Here is a 23,522-nt window from a genome sequence, read left to right on the forward strand (position 1 = left end):
AAATGGGGGTTTAAAATGATTTACCAAGACCGAGCAGATGTCTCTGCCTAAAATGTATTTCACCAGCAAAACATAAATATATTCTATAATTAATAAAACTGTATTAAAACAAAATTGTGTATTCTCCTTATTTAATATCGCTTCCGGAACATTGTTGTCCAAACTTTGTATGTACAGTATATATAGAATTAGAGCAGTGAAACATTTACATTTAGTCATTTGGCAGACGCTCTTATTCAGAACGACTTACATTTTTATCATATTATACATCTGAGCAGTTGAGGGTTAAGGGCCTTGCTCAAGGGCCCAACAGTGGCAACTTGGTGGTTGTGGGGTTTGAACCTGGGATCTTCCGAACCGTAGTCCAATGCCTTAACCACTGAGCTACCCCTGGCCCTAAAACCTAAGCACAAACAGAAAGAACCAATAAAGGAATGTACGAAACATTAACACCTTTACCGTGTTCAAATAAATAAAGTGTTACTGCATTATGTTTCAAGACATCCTTAATTTACTTTTTTTTTTTTTTTTACTAATTATACAGTATTGTAAGGGGGTGCAGTGTGTAGAGCCACACCACGAGATGTTTTACTGATTATAAGAGTCCTGACGCAGGGCTTTAGAGGGGGGCAGTGAAATAGGAGTTGTTGTGAGAACTTATGACAGACACAGAAAGACATTTCCGTTTGGAGATAGCATGGGATTATTAATTAATAAACTTAAAAGAAATCCAAAAGAAAACTAAAAACACAAAATAAACAGAGCTCCGCCGTCTAACCGAGAACGGACGGGATTCTGGAAACTAAAACAAAAAACTAAAGATGCTCTCGGTGCTTATGGCCTTACTGAGGATTTATAGTGGGAAGAGAGTAGAGTTGAGTTTGTGCTTTGTGCACTTTAACCCGAGAGCGTGCGGTAAACTGCTGCGTGTCGCTCTCACTTACTTTCTCGCCGGTGTCTTAGACAGACAGAGGCTTGGGCTTTGCCTGTGTCTTCTTCAGCACGCTTTGTCTTTGGCCCTGACACCTTTTACCGGTGGGACCGAATGATCACACAGAGTGTCGCTGTATCACGACCTGGCCCGTTCTGAACAGTTTTTTTTTTTTTTTCAAAATTTTTTTATTGAACAATTGTCATACATAAACATTACAGAAGCAACTAATTAAATGTATTATTATTATCAAATGAAAAGAAAAATAAAAAACTCACACACACACACACGCATACATCCTGGCATCCTTTGGCTCAAACTAATCTGTGTGAATTAGATTGGTCATACATCCAGTCCGATGCTTGACCCAGTCCAGATAATCATTCAGGCAGTACCTGTAAGCTTGCGAAATAAGCAATAAATGGTTGCCATTTGTGAAAAAACATATTATTAGAACCTCTCAGTGTATATTTTATCTTTTCTAGCTTAAGAAAAAATAATAAATCTTTAATCCCCTGAGAGATTGAGGGACAATTAACGGACTTCCAGTGTAAATGTATTGTACGTCTGGCCAACAAAGATGAGAAGGCGACGACGTCATTTTGTGCAGAACTTAAACGTAATGCCAAATATAGCAGTTAATGGACATGGCCTCAACTGTACCCCAAGTATAGTGGACATGAGATTAAAAAAACATGTCCAAAAGTTGTGCAGGTTTGGGCACAAAAAGAACAAGTGACTTAAGTTACAGGGAAAGGCATGGCACCCGTCATATCTGTCCTCAACATCAGGGAATATTTCAGCCAGCCTTGATTTGGAATAATGGACTCTGTGCAAAACCTTAAACTGAATAAGACTGAGACGGGCACAGGAAGAGCTGGAGCGTATTCTGTCTATAGCCTTCCCCCAACATTCCTCACTCAACTGCAATCCCAGTTCATTTTCCCACGCAGCTCTGGTTTTAGCGATTTTACAATCACCATAAGATAAAATAAAATTATAGATTCTTGATATCACACCTCGCTGATATGGATTAAATGTGATCAGATTTTCCCAGGGCTGCCTGGGAGGTATAGAAGAAAAATTAGGAAAACGCTTGGATACAAAGTTGCGAACTTGCAGGTAACAGAAAAAATGAAATGCAGGCAGCTCATATTCCGAGGACAGACTAGCAAAACTTTCAAATACTCCATCTTCATACAAATTATAAAAATTTGTGATGCCTTTGTCGTGCCATGATAAAAATGCTGAATCTAAAAGTGACGGGGGAAACAAATGATTTTTATGCAATGGACCCATTGCTGATGCAGATCCAAATTTAAAGTGGCGTCTAAACTGATACCAAATCTTAAGTGTATTAAGTACCACTGGGTTATCAGTGTATTGAGCGGGTTTGATTGGAAATGAAGTGCAAAGTAGATGGTTTACAAGACAGTAACTCTATTTTGCACCATGGGGATTCAGATGAGTTTATCCAAAAATTAAATTTTTGAATATGTGCAGCCCAGTAGTAAATTTGAAAATCAGGCAGAGCTAGTCCACCACTAAGTCTACATCTCTGTAGTAAGGTCTTACGGATTCTAGGAGGTTTCCCAGCCCAAAGAAAAGAGATTATGATTTTATTAGGGCTGCAACTAACGATTATTTTGATAATCGATTAGTTGGGCAATTATGTTTTCGGTTAATCGATTAATCGGATAAAAACCTAACCACTTCTTTAATTTGATATTTCGCTATATATATAAATCAGGGTATTATTTATGTTTAAAAATAAACTTTTAAAAATGCAAAAGCCACATATAGAGTTTAATAATCTTTAATTTTGACATTTTAAACCTTAAATGAAATGTAGTGTGTATATATATATATATATATAGTTTAAAAAATACACTGATATATTCAGTTGATAAGATATAAACAGCTAAAATAATGTAATTTTGTATAACAAAATAATGTATGCATAAGTAAAACCACAGTTAATTACAAGTTAACTTTGTAGTGGACTATAAAAAAAAAACTGTAGAAATGCAAAAAGCTAATAGTCACAAATATACTGTTATTTGCATTCGCTGAAAACCACAACAATCACTAAATGTAATATTCTACTGTTATTTGCACCGTGTAATTTAAGCTAATCTAAAATAGCGCCATTTAACTAATCACTATTGCTCATGAGGTGATTGCGCAATGTAATGCTAGCGAGTAGCACGTGAACAGATCTAGCGCGACTGTCCCGAAGTTAGCAAACAGTTTAAACTAAAAGCACTTCAACTTTTACACGATGAAGGGACACAGTTTTTGACCCTGCTGACGTTTCGCCATCCGTAACACCAACATGTTTTTTTTTTTTAAGTATTCGTGCATGACATGCCATGAAAGCTCGGTCTTGCATACCGTATAGGTTAACGTCTTCTTAGAGGCGTTTAATGTAAATCACTCCCATACCTTGGTGGACTCGGGACGCGCGCTTTTTCCTGCAAACGCTTCTGTAACCTCCATTGCGCGAGCGGCTGTGTATCTGTGTATATTTGTGCATCTTGTGGTCGCGCGCCTCAGTGACGTGAGCAGCCCAACTAATCGATAACGGCATTCGTTGACAACGAATTTCATTATCGATAATTATCGATTTTATCGATTAGTTGTTGCAGCCCTAGATTTTATCTAAAAAATCAAAAAAATACTTAGGAAGAAATAAAGGAAGTGATTGAAAAAAATAAAGAAATTTGGGAAGAGTAGTCATTTTAACTGCATTGATTTTTCCGGCTAAAGAAAAAGGCAGATTGCTCCATCTCTGAATATCAGATTTAACATCAACAATAAGAGAGGAGAAGTTGGCATGAGAAAGGTCAGACAGAGAACGAGTCACTGTAATACCAAGATATTTAAAGCTTGAACAATTGAATTTAAAAGGCAGGTTTAGATGCTGAAGTTGTAAAGCACTATTGTTAACCGGGTAGTATTCACTCTTATGCAAATTTAGTTTATACCCAGAGAATTATCCAAAATGGTTAAAATAACAGGAATAGAGACTGCAGGATCAGTCACATATAACAACAAGTCATCGGCATATAGGGATAATTTATGTTTCAACCCATTACGAATAATACCTTTAAAAGCAAGAGAAGATCTAAGCTTAATAGAAAATGGTTCAATAGCAGGGGCAAAAAGCAGTGGTGACAGTGGGCACCCCTGCCGGGTACCACGCCCAAGAGTAAAATAATCAGAGCTTATATCATTTGTATGAACACTAGCTTGCGGGGATTTGTAAAGGAGGCGAATCCAAGAAATAAATTTATCACCAAACCCAAATTTCTTTAATACGGCAAACAAGTATTCCCACTCAACCCTATCGAAAGCTTTCTCAGCATCCAGTGAAATTACAACCTCAGGAGATACAGATGTTTGTTTGGAGTAAATTATATTAAAAAGTGTACGAGTATTAAAAAACTAATGTCGTCCTTTTATGAAACCGGTTTGCTCCTCAGATATAACATGTGGTAAAACATCTTCTAAACGGGATGCAATTACTTTAGCCAAAACTTTTACATCAGCATTCAGCAATGATAATGGCCTATATGATCCACACTGCAGGGGATCCTTTTCCTTTTTAAGAAGAAGAGCAATTGAGGCTTGGTTAAAGGTAGATGGTAATGAGCCCTGATCGAAGGATTCATTGAACACACCAAGAAGCAATGGTGCCAATTTATCTATAAACTTTTTATAAAATTCAATTGGAAAACCGTCTGGGCCTGGAGCTTTATTAGACTGCATTGCCTTAATTGAAACCATGATTTCTTCAAGAGATAATGGAGAGTCCAAGTCCCTTACAGATATTGTATCAATAACAGGAATATCAATACTTCGAAGGAAATCATTCAATTTTATTTCGTCTTTAATGCATTCAGATTTATAAAGGGAGGAGTAATATGATTTAAAAACTTCATTGATCTCTATAGGATCAGCAGTGATAATATTTAAGTCATTTTTAATTTGTGGTATTAGGCGTGAGGCATGCTGTCGTTTTAGCTGATGTGCTAACAATCTACTTAATTTATCACCATATTCATAATACGTTCCCCGAGTCTGTAACAACATACGTTCTGTTTCTTTTGTTGAAAGAAGATCAAATTCTGATTGTAAGTTAATACGTTGCTTGTACAACTCGGGAGAAGGATTAGATGCATAAATAACGTCGAGTTTGCTAATAGCTGATGTGAGTTCGTTGAGCCTAGTCTTGCGACTTCGATTTAGAAAAGCAGAGTATGAGATGATTTGCCCTCTAAGATAAGCCTTGAGAGTTTCCCATAATACTGAATAAGAAGTGGACTCAAGATGGTTAAACAACAAAAAATCATCAATAGTGTTAGAAATGAATGTACAAAACTCTTTGTCCGCTAAAAGAACTGAGTTAAACCGCCAAGACGATGGGGTCTGTTTATGCTTTGATAATTGGATATCCAGTGATAAGGGAGCATGGTCAGAAATCACAATACTTAAATAATCTGAAGAAACAACAGAAGGATTAAGATGACTGTCAATAAAAAAATAATCAATTCTAGAGTATAAATAATGCACCTGAGAAAAAAATTAGAATTTTTCTATCTACAGGATTACGGAATCTCCATGGGTCTACAAAGCCATTCTGTGACATGAAATCAAAAAATATTTTAGACATGGCAGACTGGGACACAACACGAGAACTAGAGCGATCCAAAACTGGATCAGAAACACAGTTTAAATCTCCCCCCAAAATCAAGTGGGTGTTTAAGCAGGGAAGGCTACTAAGTAATTTATTTGCAAAATCTGGATCATCGAAGTTTGGAGCATATACATTTACCATCAAAACCTTGGTCTGAAATAGTGTGCCTGCAACAATAAGTTACCTGCCATTTCTGTCAGCAATTATATGGCTAGGTGAAAACTGTATCTTTTTGTTAACTATTATGGCCACACCCCGTGACTTAGAATTAAAATTAGAATGAAAAATTTGACCTACCCCGGGACGGAGAAGCCTATTATGATCCTTAACTTGAAGATGTGTTTCTTGTAAAAACACTATATCAGTATGTAAATGTTTCAGGTGATTAAATACCCTAGATCTTTTAATTGGGTTACCCATACCTCTAATGTTCCAGCTAAGAAAACGGATAGGTGTACTACTCCCAACTAAACTTGGGCCTACATAGGAATTAGCCATTTATCCAAAAAATGTGAAAATGATAGAGATTCGCAGAGCCAGAAGGATGACACCCCCTCCCCCCACATGCACACACGCACACACACAAAACACAAATCTAAAGTCTCCATCCTAACAAACCCTAGGAGACAGCAAATTAAACTAACTAAAAGAAAAGTCGCTCTCACAGTAACTGTGACCACAACTTGGAGAGTAAGCCCGATGTAGATGGGAAAAGACGAAAGAGAAAAAAACTAAGGAAAACAAAAAGGCTCCCACAGATTAAATACAGTAGAACAAAAATAATGCGCAAATGGAAGTATCCTCATCCCCAGCTTATAATAATGTATAGGTAAATAATAACCGTCTTGAAAGAAAAAGAAGAGAAGAAAAAAAAGAAGATGGAAAAAAAACAGCAACAACAACAAACAAAAAAAAAAAAACTAGAGGTGAATGAATACAATATATTAATCAAAAACACTAACTTTGCAAAATAAGAAGCTTGTATAGAGGTAGCATCAGAAAATGTAAACAGATCACACATTTAGCTTTTTTAAAAAAGGAGAAAGAAAAGAAAACCCCTATTTAACAATAAAACAGAATTACTATTTAAAACACTATGAGTGCAGATCACGCAGTTTGGATAGTTTTAATGTAATCGTTTGCTTCATCGCCCGAAAGAAAATCTTTCCCTACACCATTGTAGGTTATCCTCAGCCGCGCTGGATAAAACAGGCTGTAGCGCACGCCCTCAATGCCACGGAGATGTCGGACGGACCTCATTAAAAGAAGCACGCGCTTTTGCAATTTTTGCTGTGTGGTCGGGAAAAACAGAAATACTAAATTCCTTTAATTTAATCTGCCCTAACTCTCTGGCACGCCGTAAAACATCAAGGCATTCACTGTGGTGGTGAAATCTGGCCACAATAGCTCAAGGTCATTCACCAGGCTTTGGTACAGGCTGTAGAGTGCGATGAGATCGGTCTAAAGTCGGCTCCTTCTCCAGGTTAAGCGCCTCTTTAAGCAACGCAGCGATGCTAGAGGTAGTGCAGCTGTTAGGACCCTCAGGAACACCGATTATGCAAACATTATTACGACGTAATCTGGCATCCAAATCTTCGCATTTGTTATCCAGTTTGATTAAATCTGCTGTAAGACGTTGTATCTTACTTTGCATTGCAGTAATATCATCAGTACAACTGGAGAGCGAACGCTCCATCTCACCTACGGTACCCTTTAGCGCAGACAGTCCGGCATCAATGGCGGCCTTGTCATTAGCCAGTTGTGTCTTTACAGCCTGTAATTCCGATTTAATTGTAGACAAGTCATCACCCAATGCAGCACGCAGTTCCGCCCTAAAAATATCCGCAATTTCGTTTCTCAATGAGGACAATATCTCGAGCTTCAGCGCACCCGTATTAATCACAGAGACTGCCTGGTGAACCGTAGGGTCAGCGCGCAGCGGCGAATCACACGAAGGTGAGGCCGTGACCTGTGGATTAGGCCTCAGTTGTGACTGCGTTGTGGTACGGGTTTAGTGTTTTTACCGGACATTGTAACCACCTTTAGAGACAAGTGTACAAATAAAACTGTTAACGGGGAAGAATGACAGTAAAATTACAACTGGAAAGCGCAATTTAATAACAATTTTAACAATAATCCTCCGGAGCCTCCCAAAACACGTCCTACTCCATCACGAGCTCAACAGTTCCCCCCCTGAACAGTTTATGCGTTGTTATGTAACAGTCGTTACATACATATCCACAAATAACAACATACACTTATCACGAATTGCATTTTATATGAATGTTACATATGAGACGTGCGCACAAACACATACTTATATAATATATTCACATACAAACACATACTGTATACACATAAAAACATATTATATGTGAATTACACTCAAAGTAATTATGAAGTCTGATTTGATTGGTTAAATATTTTATTTCTATTTATTCTATAGCTGGCGAAATACATTTTAGACAGAGATGTCTGCTCTGTCTTGTTAAAACGTTTTAAACGCCTCAATTCTGCCAATTCCCCCATCCGCGAAACCGCTTTGAAAACTTCACACCTACATCAAAGGTGAGAAGAGAGATGACAGTAACTGAGCGCGCTGTCGCGTTGTATATACTGTACAACACGCGTTTATCAGCCTTTTGATAAAAACGCTGATTTTTGTAAAGTGAAAGTACGAGAAAGGGTTTCCGCAAGGCGATGTCAGTCATAAATTCACATATGACTGAATAATTTCAGTCATAAATCCACCATCACATTGCAGCTATAAATTCCAGCCCTGGTCAAATAATGGATGAAATAATTATTCAATGCTGGACACAAACGGCTAAAAACATGCTTATTATTATTCTAAAAAGGCCAAAAGCACTTTGTGAATATTTACTTAATATGATCAAATTATATATATAATTTGATCATATTATATATACTACAGTCATGGCCAAAAGTTTTGAGAATTACATAAATATTGGAAATTGGAAAAGTTGCTGCTTAAGTTTTTATAATAGCAATTTGCATATACTCCAGAATGTTATGAAGAGTGATCAGATGATTTGCATAGTCCTTCTTTGCCATAAAATTAACTTAATTCCAAAAAAACCTTTCCACTGCATTTCATTGCTGTCATTAAAGGACCTGCTGAGATCATTTCTGTAATCGTCTCGTTAACTCTGAAAATCATTATGTCAGGCTGATTGGGTTTGAATGGCAGACTTGACATGTTAAAAGGAGGGTGATGCTTGAAATCATTGTTTTTCCATTGTTAACCATGGTGACCTGCAAAGAAGCGCATGCAGCCATCATTGCGTTGCATAAAAATGGCTTCACAGGCAAGGATATTGTGGCTACTAAGATTGCACCTAAATCAACAATTTATAGGATCATCAAGAACTTCAAGAAAAGAGCTTCAATTCTTGTTAAGAAGGCTTCAGGACGTCCAAAAAAGGCCAGCAAGCGCCAGGATTGTCTCCTGAAGAGGATTCAGCTGCGGAATCGGAGTGCTACCAGTGCAGAGCTTGCTCAGGAATAGCAGCAGGCAGGTGTAAGCGCACAGTAAAGGGAAGACTTTTGGAAGATGGCCTGGTGTCAAGAAGGGCAGCAAAGAAGCCACTTCTCTCCAAAAAAAACATCAGCAGAAAGTATGGTGAATGGACTGCTGAGGACTGGGCCAAAGTCATATTCTCCGATGAAGCCTCTTTCCGATTGTTTGGGGCATCTGGAAAAAGGCTTGTCCGGAGAAAAAACGGTAAGTGCTACCATCAGTCCTGTGTCATGCCAACAGTAAAGCATCCTGAGACCATTTATGTGTGGGGTTGCTTCTCATCCAAGGGAGTGGGCTCACTCACAATTTTTCCCAAAAACACAGCCATGAATAAAGAATGGTACCAAAACACCCTCCAACAGCCACTTCTTCCAACAATCCAACAACAGTTTGGTGAAGAACAATGCATTTTCCAGCAAGGTGGAGCACCGTGCCATAAAGTAAAAGTGATAACTAAGTGGCTCGGGGACCAAAACGTTAAAATTTTGGGTCCATGGCCTGGAAACTCCCCAGATCTTAATCCCATTGAAAAACTTGTGGTCAATCCTCAAGAGGCGGGTGGACAAACAAAACCCACTAATTCTGACAAATTCCAAGAAGTGATTATAAAAGAATGGGTTGCTATCAGTCAGGATTTGTGACCATCATGTAATTGGTCTATTAAAGCTTTTGAAACATATAAAGTGCTTGTAATTATATTTTAGTACATTACAGAAACAACTAAAACAAAGATCTAAAAGCAGTTTAGCAGCAAACTTTGTGAAAACTAATATTTGTGTCATTCTCAAAACTTTTGGCCACGACTGTATATATATATATATATATATTGTTCATTCATGATGGCGACACATTTTTACATTTTAAATAAGATATGTTGGGATATTAACGAATCAGGACGTTTGCAGATAGCCTACTATCAAGAAAAAAACTATATAAGAAACTTTTAAAGCACGAATTAGGGCTTCTCAGTTTATCATTATGAAAATAACATGAAGCACATGTACACACATTCATCATGAAAGATCTATTGTAAAACAAGAGTAAATTCATGTTTGCTTCAGCATTGGAAACAATATTGTTTTAGGCTAACTAATTACAGTATTGTCACTGGCGGGGGCAGAACGATATAAATCCAAGCACGGATAATGACAGTATCGAGATGTGGGGGCAGTCGGAAGCGTGAGCGAGGGTCGAATGCCGTGAGTCCATCAGCAAAGCGTCAAAAACAAAAACACGAAGCGAGAGCCGTAGTCAAAAGAAAAGCGCAAGGTCAAAAACGGGAAGACAAGCACCGAGGCAAAGCGAAACCAAAAGGACGAGAGACAGGAGCCGTAGATCAAAGGGGGAAGCGTGAGTTGAAACCGTACAATCAAAATCAGCAGGCAAAAAATCAATAACGAGAAAAACAAAGCGAGGTCGTAACGTGAAAGACAATGAAAGAAAAACGCGAGAAAATCAAGGTATAAATACACACAATAATCCAGCGATCTGAGCAGTGCGTGCTTAAATCACTGGAATAATCAGCGGAGGCGATGAGAAACAGGTGTGTAGACGGGGTGGAAACGGGGGCGTGAGAAAGGATGCATAACAGGCTGGGGGAAAACATGGGCACGTGGGGAAAGTGACAGCATGGAGAAAAAAAGGAACACAAGGCAGACAGGGCATAAATCATGACAAGTATACACAATTCTCCGTCATAATCGGTCTGGCTTTTAGATAAAGTCCTTCCATGCGGCATCTGGCGGATATTCAGTGAAGCACAACACATTTATTTAAAGTCCAAAATGTTTTTGCATGCCAAGTTGCGGCATCTCGCAGGAAAACACGCGCATTCTTAATGGACACATCTGTACATTGAATAAACAACTGTTTTGTTAACATCAAGATATAGTGTGGAGACGAATGTTTGTTAATGGGCTAAACCACGGGATAATAAAGAAAACCACCTACCCTGTCAAAAGGCAAAAAGACAACTTGGTATTGATGTTGTGGACTCTATGTCTAACAAAACAGTGGGAAGCCTCCAGCCTTTTATAGGCTTTCATCTGTTTTTTGGTGAAAAAAAATGCTTAAGGACATGGTAGTTGCTGATCTCGACTGCCTCAGTAGCAGAGAAGTCTCTCAAATACACTGAATTTTTTTCCTTTTGACAGCATATGGATCACATATTCATTTATTTTAATTTTTTTTTTTATTTATATTGTTCCTTTGGAATATCTCCCAAACTAGCAACGTATGCGCTATTCTTCATCTCTTCCATTCTGCTTTTCACTAATTAACCTCCAATCAGAAAACAAGGTTACGGAATAGCAGAGGTGAGTAGAGTAGCCAAAAATTAACTCAAGTAAGAGTAGCTGTACTTCAAAAGTATATTTCTCAAGTAGAAGTAAAAAGTAGTCATCCAAAATATTACTTAACTAAGAGTAAAAAAGTATTTGGTGAAAAGACATCTTAAGTACTGAGTAACTGTTTCAATCGTAAAGACTGATTTTTTTTTTTTTTAGAAATCATAATAATTATATATTATGAATAGACACAGCAAAAAAAGAAACGTCCCTTTTTCAGTACTGTGTATTTCAACAATAATGTTGTAAAAATCCAAATAACTTTACAAATCTTCATTGTAAAGGGTTTAAACAATGTTTTCCATGCATGTTCAATTAACCATCAATTAATTAACATGCACCTGTGGTATGGTCGTTAAGACCTTAACAGCTTACAGAAAGTAGGCATTTAAGGTCACAGTTCTAAAAACGCAGGACACTAAAGAGACTTGTCAACCAACTGTGAAAAACACCCAAAGAAAGATGCCCAGGGTCCCTGCTCATCTGCGTGAACGTGCATTAGGCATGCTGCAGGGAGGCATGAGGACTGCTGATGTGGCTAGGGCAATAAATTGCCATGTCCGCACTGTGAGACGCCTAAGACAGCGCTACAGGGAGACAGGAAGGACAGCTGATCATCCTCGCAGTGAAAGACCAGGTGTAACAACACCTGCACAGGATCGGTATATCTGAATATCACACCTGCGTGACAGGTACAGGATGGCCACAACAACTGCTCGAGTCACACCAGGAACACACAATCCCTCCATCAGTGCTCAGACTGTCCGCAATAGGCAGTCCATGAGGAGGAGATGCACTGCAGTACTTTATGCAGCTGGTCTTCTTTGTCTTTTAGCTGTTCCATTTCAGGGGTCGCCACAGCGAATCATCTGCCTCCAACTAACCCTATCCTCTGCATCCTCCTCTCTCACACCAACTAACTTCATGTCCTCTCTCACTGCATCCATAAATCTCCTCGTTGGTCTTCCTCTAGACCTCCTGCCTGGCAGTTCCAACCTCAGCATCCTTCTACCGATATATTCACAATCTCTCCTCTGAACATGTCCAAACCACCTCAATCTGGCCTCTCTGACTTTATCTCCAAAACATCTAACGTGGGTTGTCCCTCTGATAAACTCATTCTTGATCCTATCCATCCTTGTCATTCCCAAAGAGAACCTCAACATCTTCAGCTCTGCTACCTCCAACTCTGCCTCCTGTCTTTTTTTCAGCGCCACTGTCTCTAAGCCGTAGAGCATCGCTGGTCTCATCACTGTCCTGTACACCTTTCCTTTTATTCTCGCTGATACACTTTTAACACACCTGACACTTTTAGGGTACTGTTAGGGTTAACCCCTAGAGGGCGCCAAAGCGGCCAAAGACTGTTTTTTTGTTGTATTTTGTGTTGTAGTTTGACAGGAAACTTCAGGTCCCAGACTGCACCTCGGTCAGGTGAGGGAAGCACTCACCTGAACCCAGGAAATTAATTAGGTTTATTATTATAAATAGCCTGACTGAGGTACAGTCAGGCGTCTAGCTTTTGTTATTATAGTTATGTTGAGATGGTTGTGATTCAGTAAGTTTTTCAGGTGCTCTAATAAAAAAGCTTTTGTTTGGTTTTTGCTTTAAAATTTCAATAAAAGACTATATTGGACCATTAGCTTGCCTCTGCAGTTATGCCACGCAAACACCGACACCCACGTCATGACATGTATATGATACGAGGAAAGTCTTCCTAGTAGTAAGATCCCACTAGTAGCAGCATGGATTTATGGCCGTTCCACAAAATTAGAGAAAGATGTTTTGTTCGCGCTTTTGTTTCACATACGCAGTTAGTGTATATGAGACAGATTCACATGTAGAATTAATTCATAGAACACCGGCTGAAGATTTAAATCATGTGATTATTGTTGCTGCGTCTGATTGGTGAAACAGTAAGGTAGTAGATGACGGTTTAGTGATATAATAGTTAAAGTACAATACGCTCCAAAATATACAGTACTGAAACTCGTTCATATCACACACACATATGCGTTTTTCGTATTTCGTGTTCCCAGTAGTGAAAAAAAAGTTGTGTTGGATGAAGAAATGGGTTTCTTGACAGAGGAACAGAGGAAAACATTTCATAGTTGAGTATTATTTCCACTCATATGAAAGTGGCTGTGAATAGGGACCAAATTTGAAAAAGGTGAGAACAATTTCTTTCCATACCACCTGATGCCTACTTGTGGGTGTGTTCAACTGTGAAGATCCACCAAGAACTGTGCCTGCATTGCACAAGCAAATTGTCTCCTTTTGCAGAAGTATGAAGCAACCTTTGTTACAGAAAACTAGGTTGAGAATCTGTATGAATGATTTAAACACTGTCTACAGCAAGACAGTGCACATACAATTCGAACACATTACGCATACCATGGTAAATCAACAAGCTATTGGTTTGTATGTTAGTTTCTTTTAAGATAAAATAAACTCACAGGTGACAACCAGGTAATTTTGTTTGTCTTTTCATTGCAGTACTGTAAATTTTCACACATACTGTAGTTAATATGACCAGCCTACCCTAACAGCATGATATTTATTTCAATTTGATTTGTATAGCGCATTTAACTGTCACTGTCGCAAAGCAGGTTTACACAATTATAAGAATTATAGAAGTTTGTATGAAATTTGAATGTGTATGATTTGATTGATATTGAGGCATGTCAAAATTTAGGAGAACTTTTAGACACATTTTCAGAACTTTTCAGACACATTTAAGAAAACTTTAAGACCTATGTTAATTCAAGGGGTGTAATATATGTGTCATCTTTAAAATGTACTGCCATTTAAAACATTGTAAAACGTTAATCCATGATTAATGTTTATAATGTCATTGTTACATCTTAACATATGTTTGTGGTTGGCATTTCATAAAAAGTTTTTGGATTCATTCAAATGTGTTATTAGTAAAGTTAGGTAATTCTAAAAGCTGCCACCGTATGCTGTCACATACAGTTTGCATGCCATCACAAAAAAGCATTAGATTAGAACTGAAGTTCAACTTCAATTTAGAGGTGATTTTAACTTAAGCATCTAATACCTTGTGCTTCATGCCATCTTTCACCAAGATCCAGTCTTCCCCATTGGTACTGATGCTGACTTTGTAGCTCTTAACATAGTAAGCTTTTTTACTTTCCTTAGAGATGGCTCCTTGTGTTCCTATAGCTAAAACATAACGCAGGAAACCAAGATCCACCTGAGAGAAAGCAAAAAAAAAAGAGAGGTGCTTACAATTTGTGTATAGTGTTTATCTCTCTTTTGTAAATGCAATTTTATGTGGGTATTACTTTTAACAATAGACATTGTCAGAGTTCTGAATTTAACATTTACCACATTTACAGTGTTTTCCCATAATAGTGTTTATACTATAATAGTATACAAATAGTCTGTGCACAAGGCCATTACATAAAAAAATTCTGGATGATCAGAAGTCCATAATTGTTTTAACTCTAACTTTATGTTTCAACAAATGAGCTTCGTAATACTATTTCCAGTTACTTAGTTATCATAAGCCTTTTCAGATATCTGGCTGTGCGCAGATATGTGATAGCCAGGTTAACATCTGCTATCTAGGGATTTGAACCAGGAAGGTCCTGGAAGTATTTGTCCATGTACAGTGCTAACCATTACTGTAAGCCACTGTGTCACCTAATACATTTAATATCAGAAAATTACTTTTAATACTTAAGTACAGTAAATATAAGATATTTTACTTTACTTAAGTAATATTCTAAAAGGTCATTTAAACTGCCACCAAAGTCATTTTCTGGTGAGAGGTTTGTACTTTTACTTTATCACTTTTATATACAGTGGAACCTTGGATTGCGAGCATAATTCACCCCGGAAGCGTCCTTGAATATCAAAACACTTGTATATTAAAATCAAGTTCCCCCATAAGAAATACTGGAAACTTTGACAATTTGTTCCATGATACAAACATATTCATCTAAAAATGATTATTATAAAATACACAGTAGCTCTCCCTCCTTTCTTATTTGAGGGGGCCTATTTGAAACAGTGCTCTATCAGGAAACTTCTTTAACAAGGAACCTCTCAAATGGCACACGGAATCACTGCTATAAAGTAAAAATAAGACAAATTAGCCTGCACTTTACCTTTGAAATTAATTGGGAAAAAGCAGAGGAGGAGGAAAAGGGCACACTCTCTAATGACACACACACACACTAATGGAATCACTGCTTTCTTAAAGAGAAAATGGGTCTTTATCAAGGAACTTTTCTAATGACACTTGTTTCTGCTTTTATGCGCGTGCACACGTTATAATAAACAGTACACTGGACGACTTTCACACACACACATACACACACACACACACACACACACACACACACACACACAGATAAAATGACATGGCAAGCAAAGAACTACAGTACTATTGTTATCTCACACGCTTATAATTTTTTTTCTTTTTTTTTCCCCAAAAATGATTTTTTCTAAATTTGTCTGTATTTATTATTCCTATTATTGTTCTTCTTCCACCTAAAACTTTGGACCGTTTCTCACCCCGCAGCGACAACCCTCACCTATATGTTACACCATTCCGTAGGGCTCGATCGGGAATGGTGTGCTATGACTTTTGGTAGGGGTCCCAAAAAAAACGCCCCAAAAAATTCTATAGACCACATTGAGACCAACATCAGCTATGATGCTATGCACCACCACACACTGAATAATAGCCACACTCATTAGAACTGACCAGGCAGTGCCATAGGCACACTTAAAAATTTCTTCAGAAATTTTCGCTCTTTAGTTTTTTTTTTTCCTTCTTCTTCCGTACAAAAGTTTGGTGCGTAACTAATCCCGCTTGTTTGTCGTAGACCCATGAATGAGGTGTCAAATCGTGCGGCCTATTCGGGCATGGGTGAATAGGAAAATCCCATAGACTTAATAGACTTCCCATAGAAGGAATTTTTTAGAAACTTAAAATTTACCACATTTAAAGAGGTTTGCAACATGTCAGAACATACCCCGTGCAAGGGTATAAGTTTTACCCCGGGGGCACAAGACGTCCTTAAATTTGCGCCATTGACATTTAATGGGGAAAAAATCCTATAGAGTTAACATTAAGACCAGTTTTGACGGATTGAAGCTCAGAGTGAGAATTTGGTAGAAATCCAAGCTGTGTTAAAACATACCCCGCAAGATTTATAATGGGGATTTTGGTGCCTAACTATTCCTGTACCATTTGTCGCAGACCAATGAAAGAGGTGGGAAACCGTGAGGCTTTTTCGGGTATGGAGTTTTTATAAATCTTTTAAAGAGGTTCGGGGTAAACTGCCACCACAGGGGGCAGATTTAATATTGAGCCAAAATTTGACGGATTCTAGCACAGAGCGAGAATTTTATAAAAAAATAAAATTTTCCAAATTTGAAGAGGCTTTCAATCTGTGTCAGAACATACCCCGCACAAGGGTATTAGTTTTACCCCCGGGGCACAACAGGTGCCCAAATTTCCCTCATTGTTGTATAATGGGGAATTTGGTGCATGACTAGTGCCGTTCCGTTTGTCGTAGACCCAAGAGGTGTCATATCGTTCGGCTTATTCGGGAATGGGGGTGGTTGACATACAATTAACATACAATGGTAACTGCCATAGGAACTTTGAAACTGAATTTAACTGTGGACCCCACTGTCGTAGAGCCACGGGGAAGGAGTCATTTAACTTAGGCAACCAATCAGTCTTTTGCATTTATCATGATGCTCATTAGCCATGCCCCCTAGCAACCTCATAAGCATGCTGTTAGCATGATGCTAAAACAATAAGCATATGGCTAGCATTATGCTAACAGTATTAGCATGTCGCTAGCATTATGCTAACTATATTAGCATTTCACTAATAAGATTGACATGTTGCTAGCATGATGCTAATGTGATTAGCATGTTGCTAGAATGATGTTTAGCTGATTAGCATGTTGCTAGCATTATGCTAACTATATTATTATGTTAACATCATTAGAATGTCGCTAACATGATGCTAGAGTGCTTAGCATGTTGCTAGCATAAGGTTTAGCTCATTAGCATGTTGCTAGCATTATAAATATATTATCATATTGCTAGTAACATCATTAGAATATAGCTATCAAGATGCCAGCGTGCTTAGCATGTCGCTAGCATTATGCTAATGAAACTAGCATTTTGCTAGCGTGATGCTAACTATATTAGTATTTTGCTCTTAACATGATTAATATGTTGCTAGAATGATGATAGCTATAATATCATGTCACTAACATGACGTTGAGCTAATTAGCATGTTTCTAGCTATAGTAGCATGTTGCTAGCAACATCATTAAAATGTCGCCAACACGATGCTAGAGTGCTTAGCATGTTGCATAGCATGACTCCAAGCACCTCTCTCCTTTTTCTGAAGAAAAACTCACAAATTGTTGTAGACCCATAAATAAGGTGTCAAATTGTGCGACTTATTCTGAAATTGGGTGCTATGACAGCTCTGACATCAGCTATATCGATGACATGGCAACCACCACTCACATTTTCTTCAGGAAATGTACCTCTCTAGTTATTATTATTACCTTAGCTTTTTGTTTCAGTAGCTTCCATCCCTAATGTCACATTCTGTTTGACTGCACAGTTAAATGTGTTTATATAGTTTTAATCTGTGTATTTGTTTTTATTTTGTCACTTGATTCTGATCTTTGGCAGTAGTGGCGCTTGATTTGACTTCTACACTGGCATTCGTTTAGCTTTATCTAACGCCAGCCTGCAGCCCAAATTGTAGTTTGTGTGTAAACCTGTGAAGGCAGTGTCGGGAACTGGATGTGAAAGCCCTTGTCGTTTTATTTTACGTGCCTCCTTTTAATATGGACCATTTTGCTCTATTATACATAAATCTTCTTGTTTTAAAAATTCTCGCAATACGGCAACTTAGGGGGAGAAAAAAAAAATCGCTGCCGCTACTGGGTTCACTCTCTGACTGCACAACGTCGAATTAAAGGAAGTTTTTTGTGGTTTATGAAGAAATGGGAAAAATTCTGCGCAAGTTTTTCAATTAATGTCGGATGTCAGATTCCACTTTTGATTGTGTGCTGCAGCTGGTGCAATGCCACATTGCGTACAGAACTTGAGCCATGCAGGGTAAGGTGTCACTGGCGTGTACTCGCAAAACCAATGCCCTTATTTTTAGAATCTCGCTCCAAGCTTTTCTAAAAACATATTTTAGGAATAATTTATTATATTATATGGTAAATTTGTTATTAGACTTCATTATAAAATTAACAGAAACTATCAAACCACAGACATTTTAGATTAAAACATTTATATTGTGCATTGGACTTTAACACATAATATATATGTCAATCGCATTTAATTATGACTGTTTTCCTTAAAATATTACTTTCTTAATTTTATCATTACTTCCATCTACATTTTATACATTAATTTTTGGCCAAATGCTGTCAAATTGGTAAGGAGGCAATAAAACCAATAGCGTCTCCATAAATGCGCTTAAAAATCAATAATAACACGATAACAGTGTTTATGAACCGACACCAAGGCATTAACGAGGTGTTAATGTCGGGAGAAGGCGGACAAAATTTTTGAACACGCTTCAATGTTCTTCCTAACAATAATGACGCTGATGTACACATCAGAATTTATACCAAGTCCAAAAAAGACTGTAAGCTCCCTTACCATCGTCTACCGAGCTCTCTAGTGATCAAAACAAAATTGCATTAGTCAAGATTCAGAAGCAAATTTGGCACAGTGGAATGGGAGTATAAGAAAGAAGCCTCAGCATGCTATTAATGCATTTGATCTGACTAAAAACTTGGTCTTGCTGCACTGATTTGTGTATAGGTTTGCAAAGAGTAAAGTCTTAAAATATTAAGTTTTGTACCTTATTTCTATTACTTCAATCACAGAGAACAGAAGTAAACCAGTTATTGATCAATCAGTGATTCATCCCAAAACTGCTATAATTATTTGTGCTTACTTTTTTGTATATTGTATGGGCGAATAAATGTGTTTGTATATAATGTTAATTGCATGAATCTTTAGTAAATGCACTGTTTTGTGGTTTTATTGTCTATATTTCTAAAGTGGGATAATCCTTTTGCTCCTTTTATTAATGATTAAGAAAGTCTTGGCAACATAATCTCTAGGTTTCATTTAATCTCTCGGTAAGTAACTGCTTCTCAATATTGCACTGGTCAATGCCAGCTATCAGAAAAGTGCCAGCAATGTATGAGCTAAATGACCCTAAAAAAAGTCTAATAAGAAAACAATAGCAGGACATACATGAACACAGAATAAACAAGTAGTATGCAAACAAAAAGAGCCCTTCCTGCGAAAAACAGGATACTTGCTCTGTGAATATGTAGGTGTAAATGACAAAAAAGAATGCATCAATGAAATAGCATACTAATTACTTTTTTCTTAAGACACAGCTGGGGACGATGAGATAAGTTAAAGATTTTTAAAAAAAGAGACTTTATTGTCACTGTAGTGATGCAACAAAATTTTATTTGCTTTCAGCATGAAAGTTAGTTCTTTTTGTCTTATTGTCTGGATGTTTATGCTACAGTAGGTGCATAAAAAAAGCTTCAGTTAGTCCAGGATGCAGCAGCAACAGTCCTCACTAGAACCAATAGATATGAGCACATTACCCCTATCTTATGCACACTGCATTGGCTCTCAGTGAATTTTTCTTCTGGCTCTCCCTTTTAGTTATGCTGTCATAGTTAGTCCTGCCAGAGTCCCTGATTGTACTTTGCACTAAATATGCATTCACTCTATATATTATGTGATTGTGACCATATAATGTTATCTTTTTTTCTATTCTCTTCTCTTTTCTTCCCTTCTCTCTATCCTTTTCCCTGTCTCTTTATATAGAGCTACACATGGTGGTCCTGAAAGCCTACTGATCCAGACCCCCTCTGACCTCTGGACCCGTTTAACCTATCCTGGTGCCCCACTTCAGGTAAGAGATCTCATCCAATGGAGGTCCTGTGTAGTCTGCATGGGATGTAGTGACTGGGGACGATTCCATTGCCAGATTCCATGGGCTTGTCATTACAGTTGCTCAAAAGTTCAGGACTGGAATTTTCTACATATTTACATATATGTACCTGAGCCTCCAATAACGAATTGCACTCCATATGTACTTAAACGAATCTCCTGTTATAATGAACTTTCAGTTCACTAACACACAGTATGACTGCAAAATAATTCCTGCTAGCCTTTATCACCCAAATGAGGATGGCGTCCCTGTTGAGTCTGGTTCCCCTCAAGGTTTCTTCCTATTGCCATTTCAGGGAGTTTTTCCTTGCCACCATTGCCCTTGCTCATCAGCGACAATCTAATAATTTTTTATTCATACATATTTTTTCATACATTTAAACTCATTTGCTTAATTTATGTAAAAAAATCTGCAAAGCTGCTTTACTTTAAGGCAGTGGTTCTCAAAGTGTGGGGCGCGCCCCACTAGTGGGAAAAACAGACATGACAGGTGGGGCAATGAACGGGAGAGAATTAGTGGAAAATAATAGGAAAGTACCTATTATAATTCATGCTTTTCTTTATTGACAATAAAGATCGGACACTCAAAAATAAACAATCACACGCAAAGAAATGGATCATCAATACAAGTAAATTAAGATAACATCAGAGAAAAAGTGGAACCATAGTGGAACAATAACGGTTTAACGTTGGCATGTTAATCGCTGAGGAACAATATATAAGGAAACATTCGATATTATATATGTAATTTCATTTATTCCAATGTGTATGCTGATGTTTCTGTATTTTTGTTAAAAAATTAATATTTTATCAGGCAGTACTAGTCTGGCATTTCTAGTTTCCAGTGTGGCAACAAAGTTGCTTTTTAATCCTTCAGAAGGTTAAACAAAAGGGAAGATCTATATCGTTCTACGCTTTTTGTTGCTGTGCGGCTTTCTGCGATGATCCCTAAATCATTCGTTGTGCCGTAGAGAATAATGGTGTTTATGCTTTTAAACATGTATAATTTAAGGCGGATGGAGCTTAAAGACAATGTAGAGAGGAAATATATGTGTGTATCTTATTTGCGGGTTTATTTACGCCAAAAGTTTATTTACGCTATTGAATTCGGAGATGCGAATATCAAACTAACTTTACCGCGGACACAAACAGGTCTTATTCGCTAAAATCCCCCCCTGCCACGGATTGCCCCCCTACATAATCTCTATCAATTATTATACTAGGACATGCATTCAAAGGTTTATTATTATCAAATATATTATTACTATTATAATTAACCCTAGGCATGTGACACTCGTCGAGACGATTAATACAAATCCCCAAAAATGATTATTTTATGGCACATTTATTTTGCAGGGGTTTGTCAATGTACAAATAACAAATTATTTATCACAAATTACACTAAATAAATATTGTTTGTGGTGAAAAATTACAGGAAACGATTTTTATTATAAAATAAGCAATAGAAAAATATACATGCATTTTAGACCATAACACAGTAGCGTACTGTATGTAGTGAGCATAATAACGTCAATGGATACATTTGTTACATGGACCACAAAAAAGCAGGCGATTCAGCACTATCAGCCTAATCAACCAAAAATCCAGCCGAAAGGAAAATATGATAAAGCCTACTGTATGCTGCGCTTGGATTCATGGTAGGGGCAGAGGAGAGACTCGTGTGTGTTTTGTGCCTTAAACCGCTGGCAGCAGACAGCATGAGACAAAGTAGGAAGACACTTATCGACAAAACGACCCAGTCACGTTAATCAGCCACTCAACTTCTTTAAAAGAAAGCTCTAGATAAGTGACAAACTAAGCCTGTTATAACAATTGCACATGTATTTTATCTGTTTTGAACTTGGTGTTATTTGATCTTATTGGTTTAGAAATTGATTTTTCAATAAATAGTACACTTGGCCGTTTCCGTTATCATTTTGTTGTCAAGTGGGGCTTGAAAATTCGCCCACCCCCTTAAGTGGGAAATGACAGAAAATGTTTGAGAACCACTGCATTAAGGCATTTGGCGGATGCTATCAAATATTATATTAGAACATAAATTCATAGGTTTATTATTATCAAATATGATATTACTACTGTATTATAATGAAGCCTAGGCACGAGACAGCCGTCAAGACCATTAACACAAATTCTTGTATAATGTTTATTTTGTGACACATTTATTTTTCAGAGATTTGTCATGAATATTCAAATAAATATTTATATATATAAAAAAATATATTTTTTATAATGAAAACTTGGACAAAACAAATTTTCTTATAAAATAAACAATAGAATATTTGATAGCAATTATGTGTGTGTGTGTGGGGGGGCAATCCATGGCAGGGAGGCATTTTAGCGCATAACACCTGTTACAAAAAAAATTAAGCTTGCTCTTTTGCCATTTCGTCAATGTATCAAAGGGGTTGTGATCAGTGTTTCTACTGTCAATGCATATCGCCTTTTAAACCAACGCACGAACGCGCAATAATCCTAGACAACTAAATCCTGCTAAATTAATCATCAACAACAGGTTTACTCGAAGAACCAACTTAGCCAGATCGTAATTAGCACGATGATCTCATCTTAGATGTGTCAATTCATCTCGGATATGTCAAGCGACGTACGAAGAATGGACCCCAGGCCAGGAGACTAACAGGCTAGATAACATTTAGGCCAGGAGACTAACAGGCTAGATTAGATTCAGGCCAGGAGACTAACAGGCTAGATAACATTTAGGCCAGGAGACTAACAGGCTGGTTAACATTCAGGCCAGGAGACTAACAGGCTGGTTAACATTCAGGCCAGGAGTCTAACAGGCTGGATAACATTCAGGCCAGGAGACTAACAGGCTAGATAACATTCCGGCCAGGAGACTAACAGGCTAGATAACATTTACGATAGGAGACTAACAAGCTAGATAACATTCAGGCTAGGAGATGAACAGAAACAGGCCCATAAAACACCACCATTTAACACAACAGTTTAACCAAA

The 23,522-nt window shown here is 37.6% G+C and overlaps 1 protein-coding gene across 4 annotated transcripts in view; it reads right to left on the bottom strand.

The window, feature by feature from the left end:
- nrp1b (neuropilin 1b) overlaps nt 1-23,522 on the bottom strand; it is a 142,386-nt gene that overhangs the window by 69,395 nt on the left and 49,469 nt on the right. For all 4 annotated transcript variants that reach the window (XM_053486182.1, XM_053486181.1, XM_053486184.1 and 1 more), the window contains exon 7: nt 14,575-14,730. In XM_053486182.1, the coding sequence (XP_053342157.1) occupies nt 14,575-14,730 (156 nt within the window). The remainder of the gene's footprint in view (nt 1-14,574; nt 14,731-23,522) is intronic.

The sequence above is a fragment of the Clarias gariepinus genome, chromosome 25 (genome assembly GCF_024256425.1).
Source record: "Clarias gariepinus isolate MV-2021 ecotype Netherlands chromosome 25, CGAR_prim_01v2, whole genome shotgun sequence".
Classification (NCBI taxonomy): Eukaryota; Metazoa; Chordata; class Actinopteri; order Siluriformes; family Clariidae; genus Clarias; species Clarias gariepinus.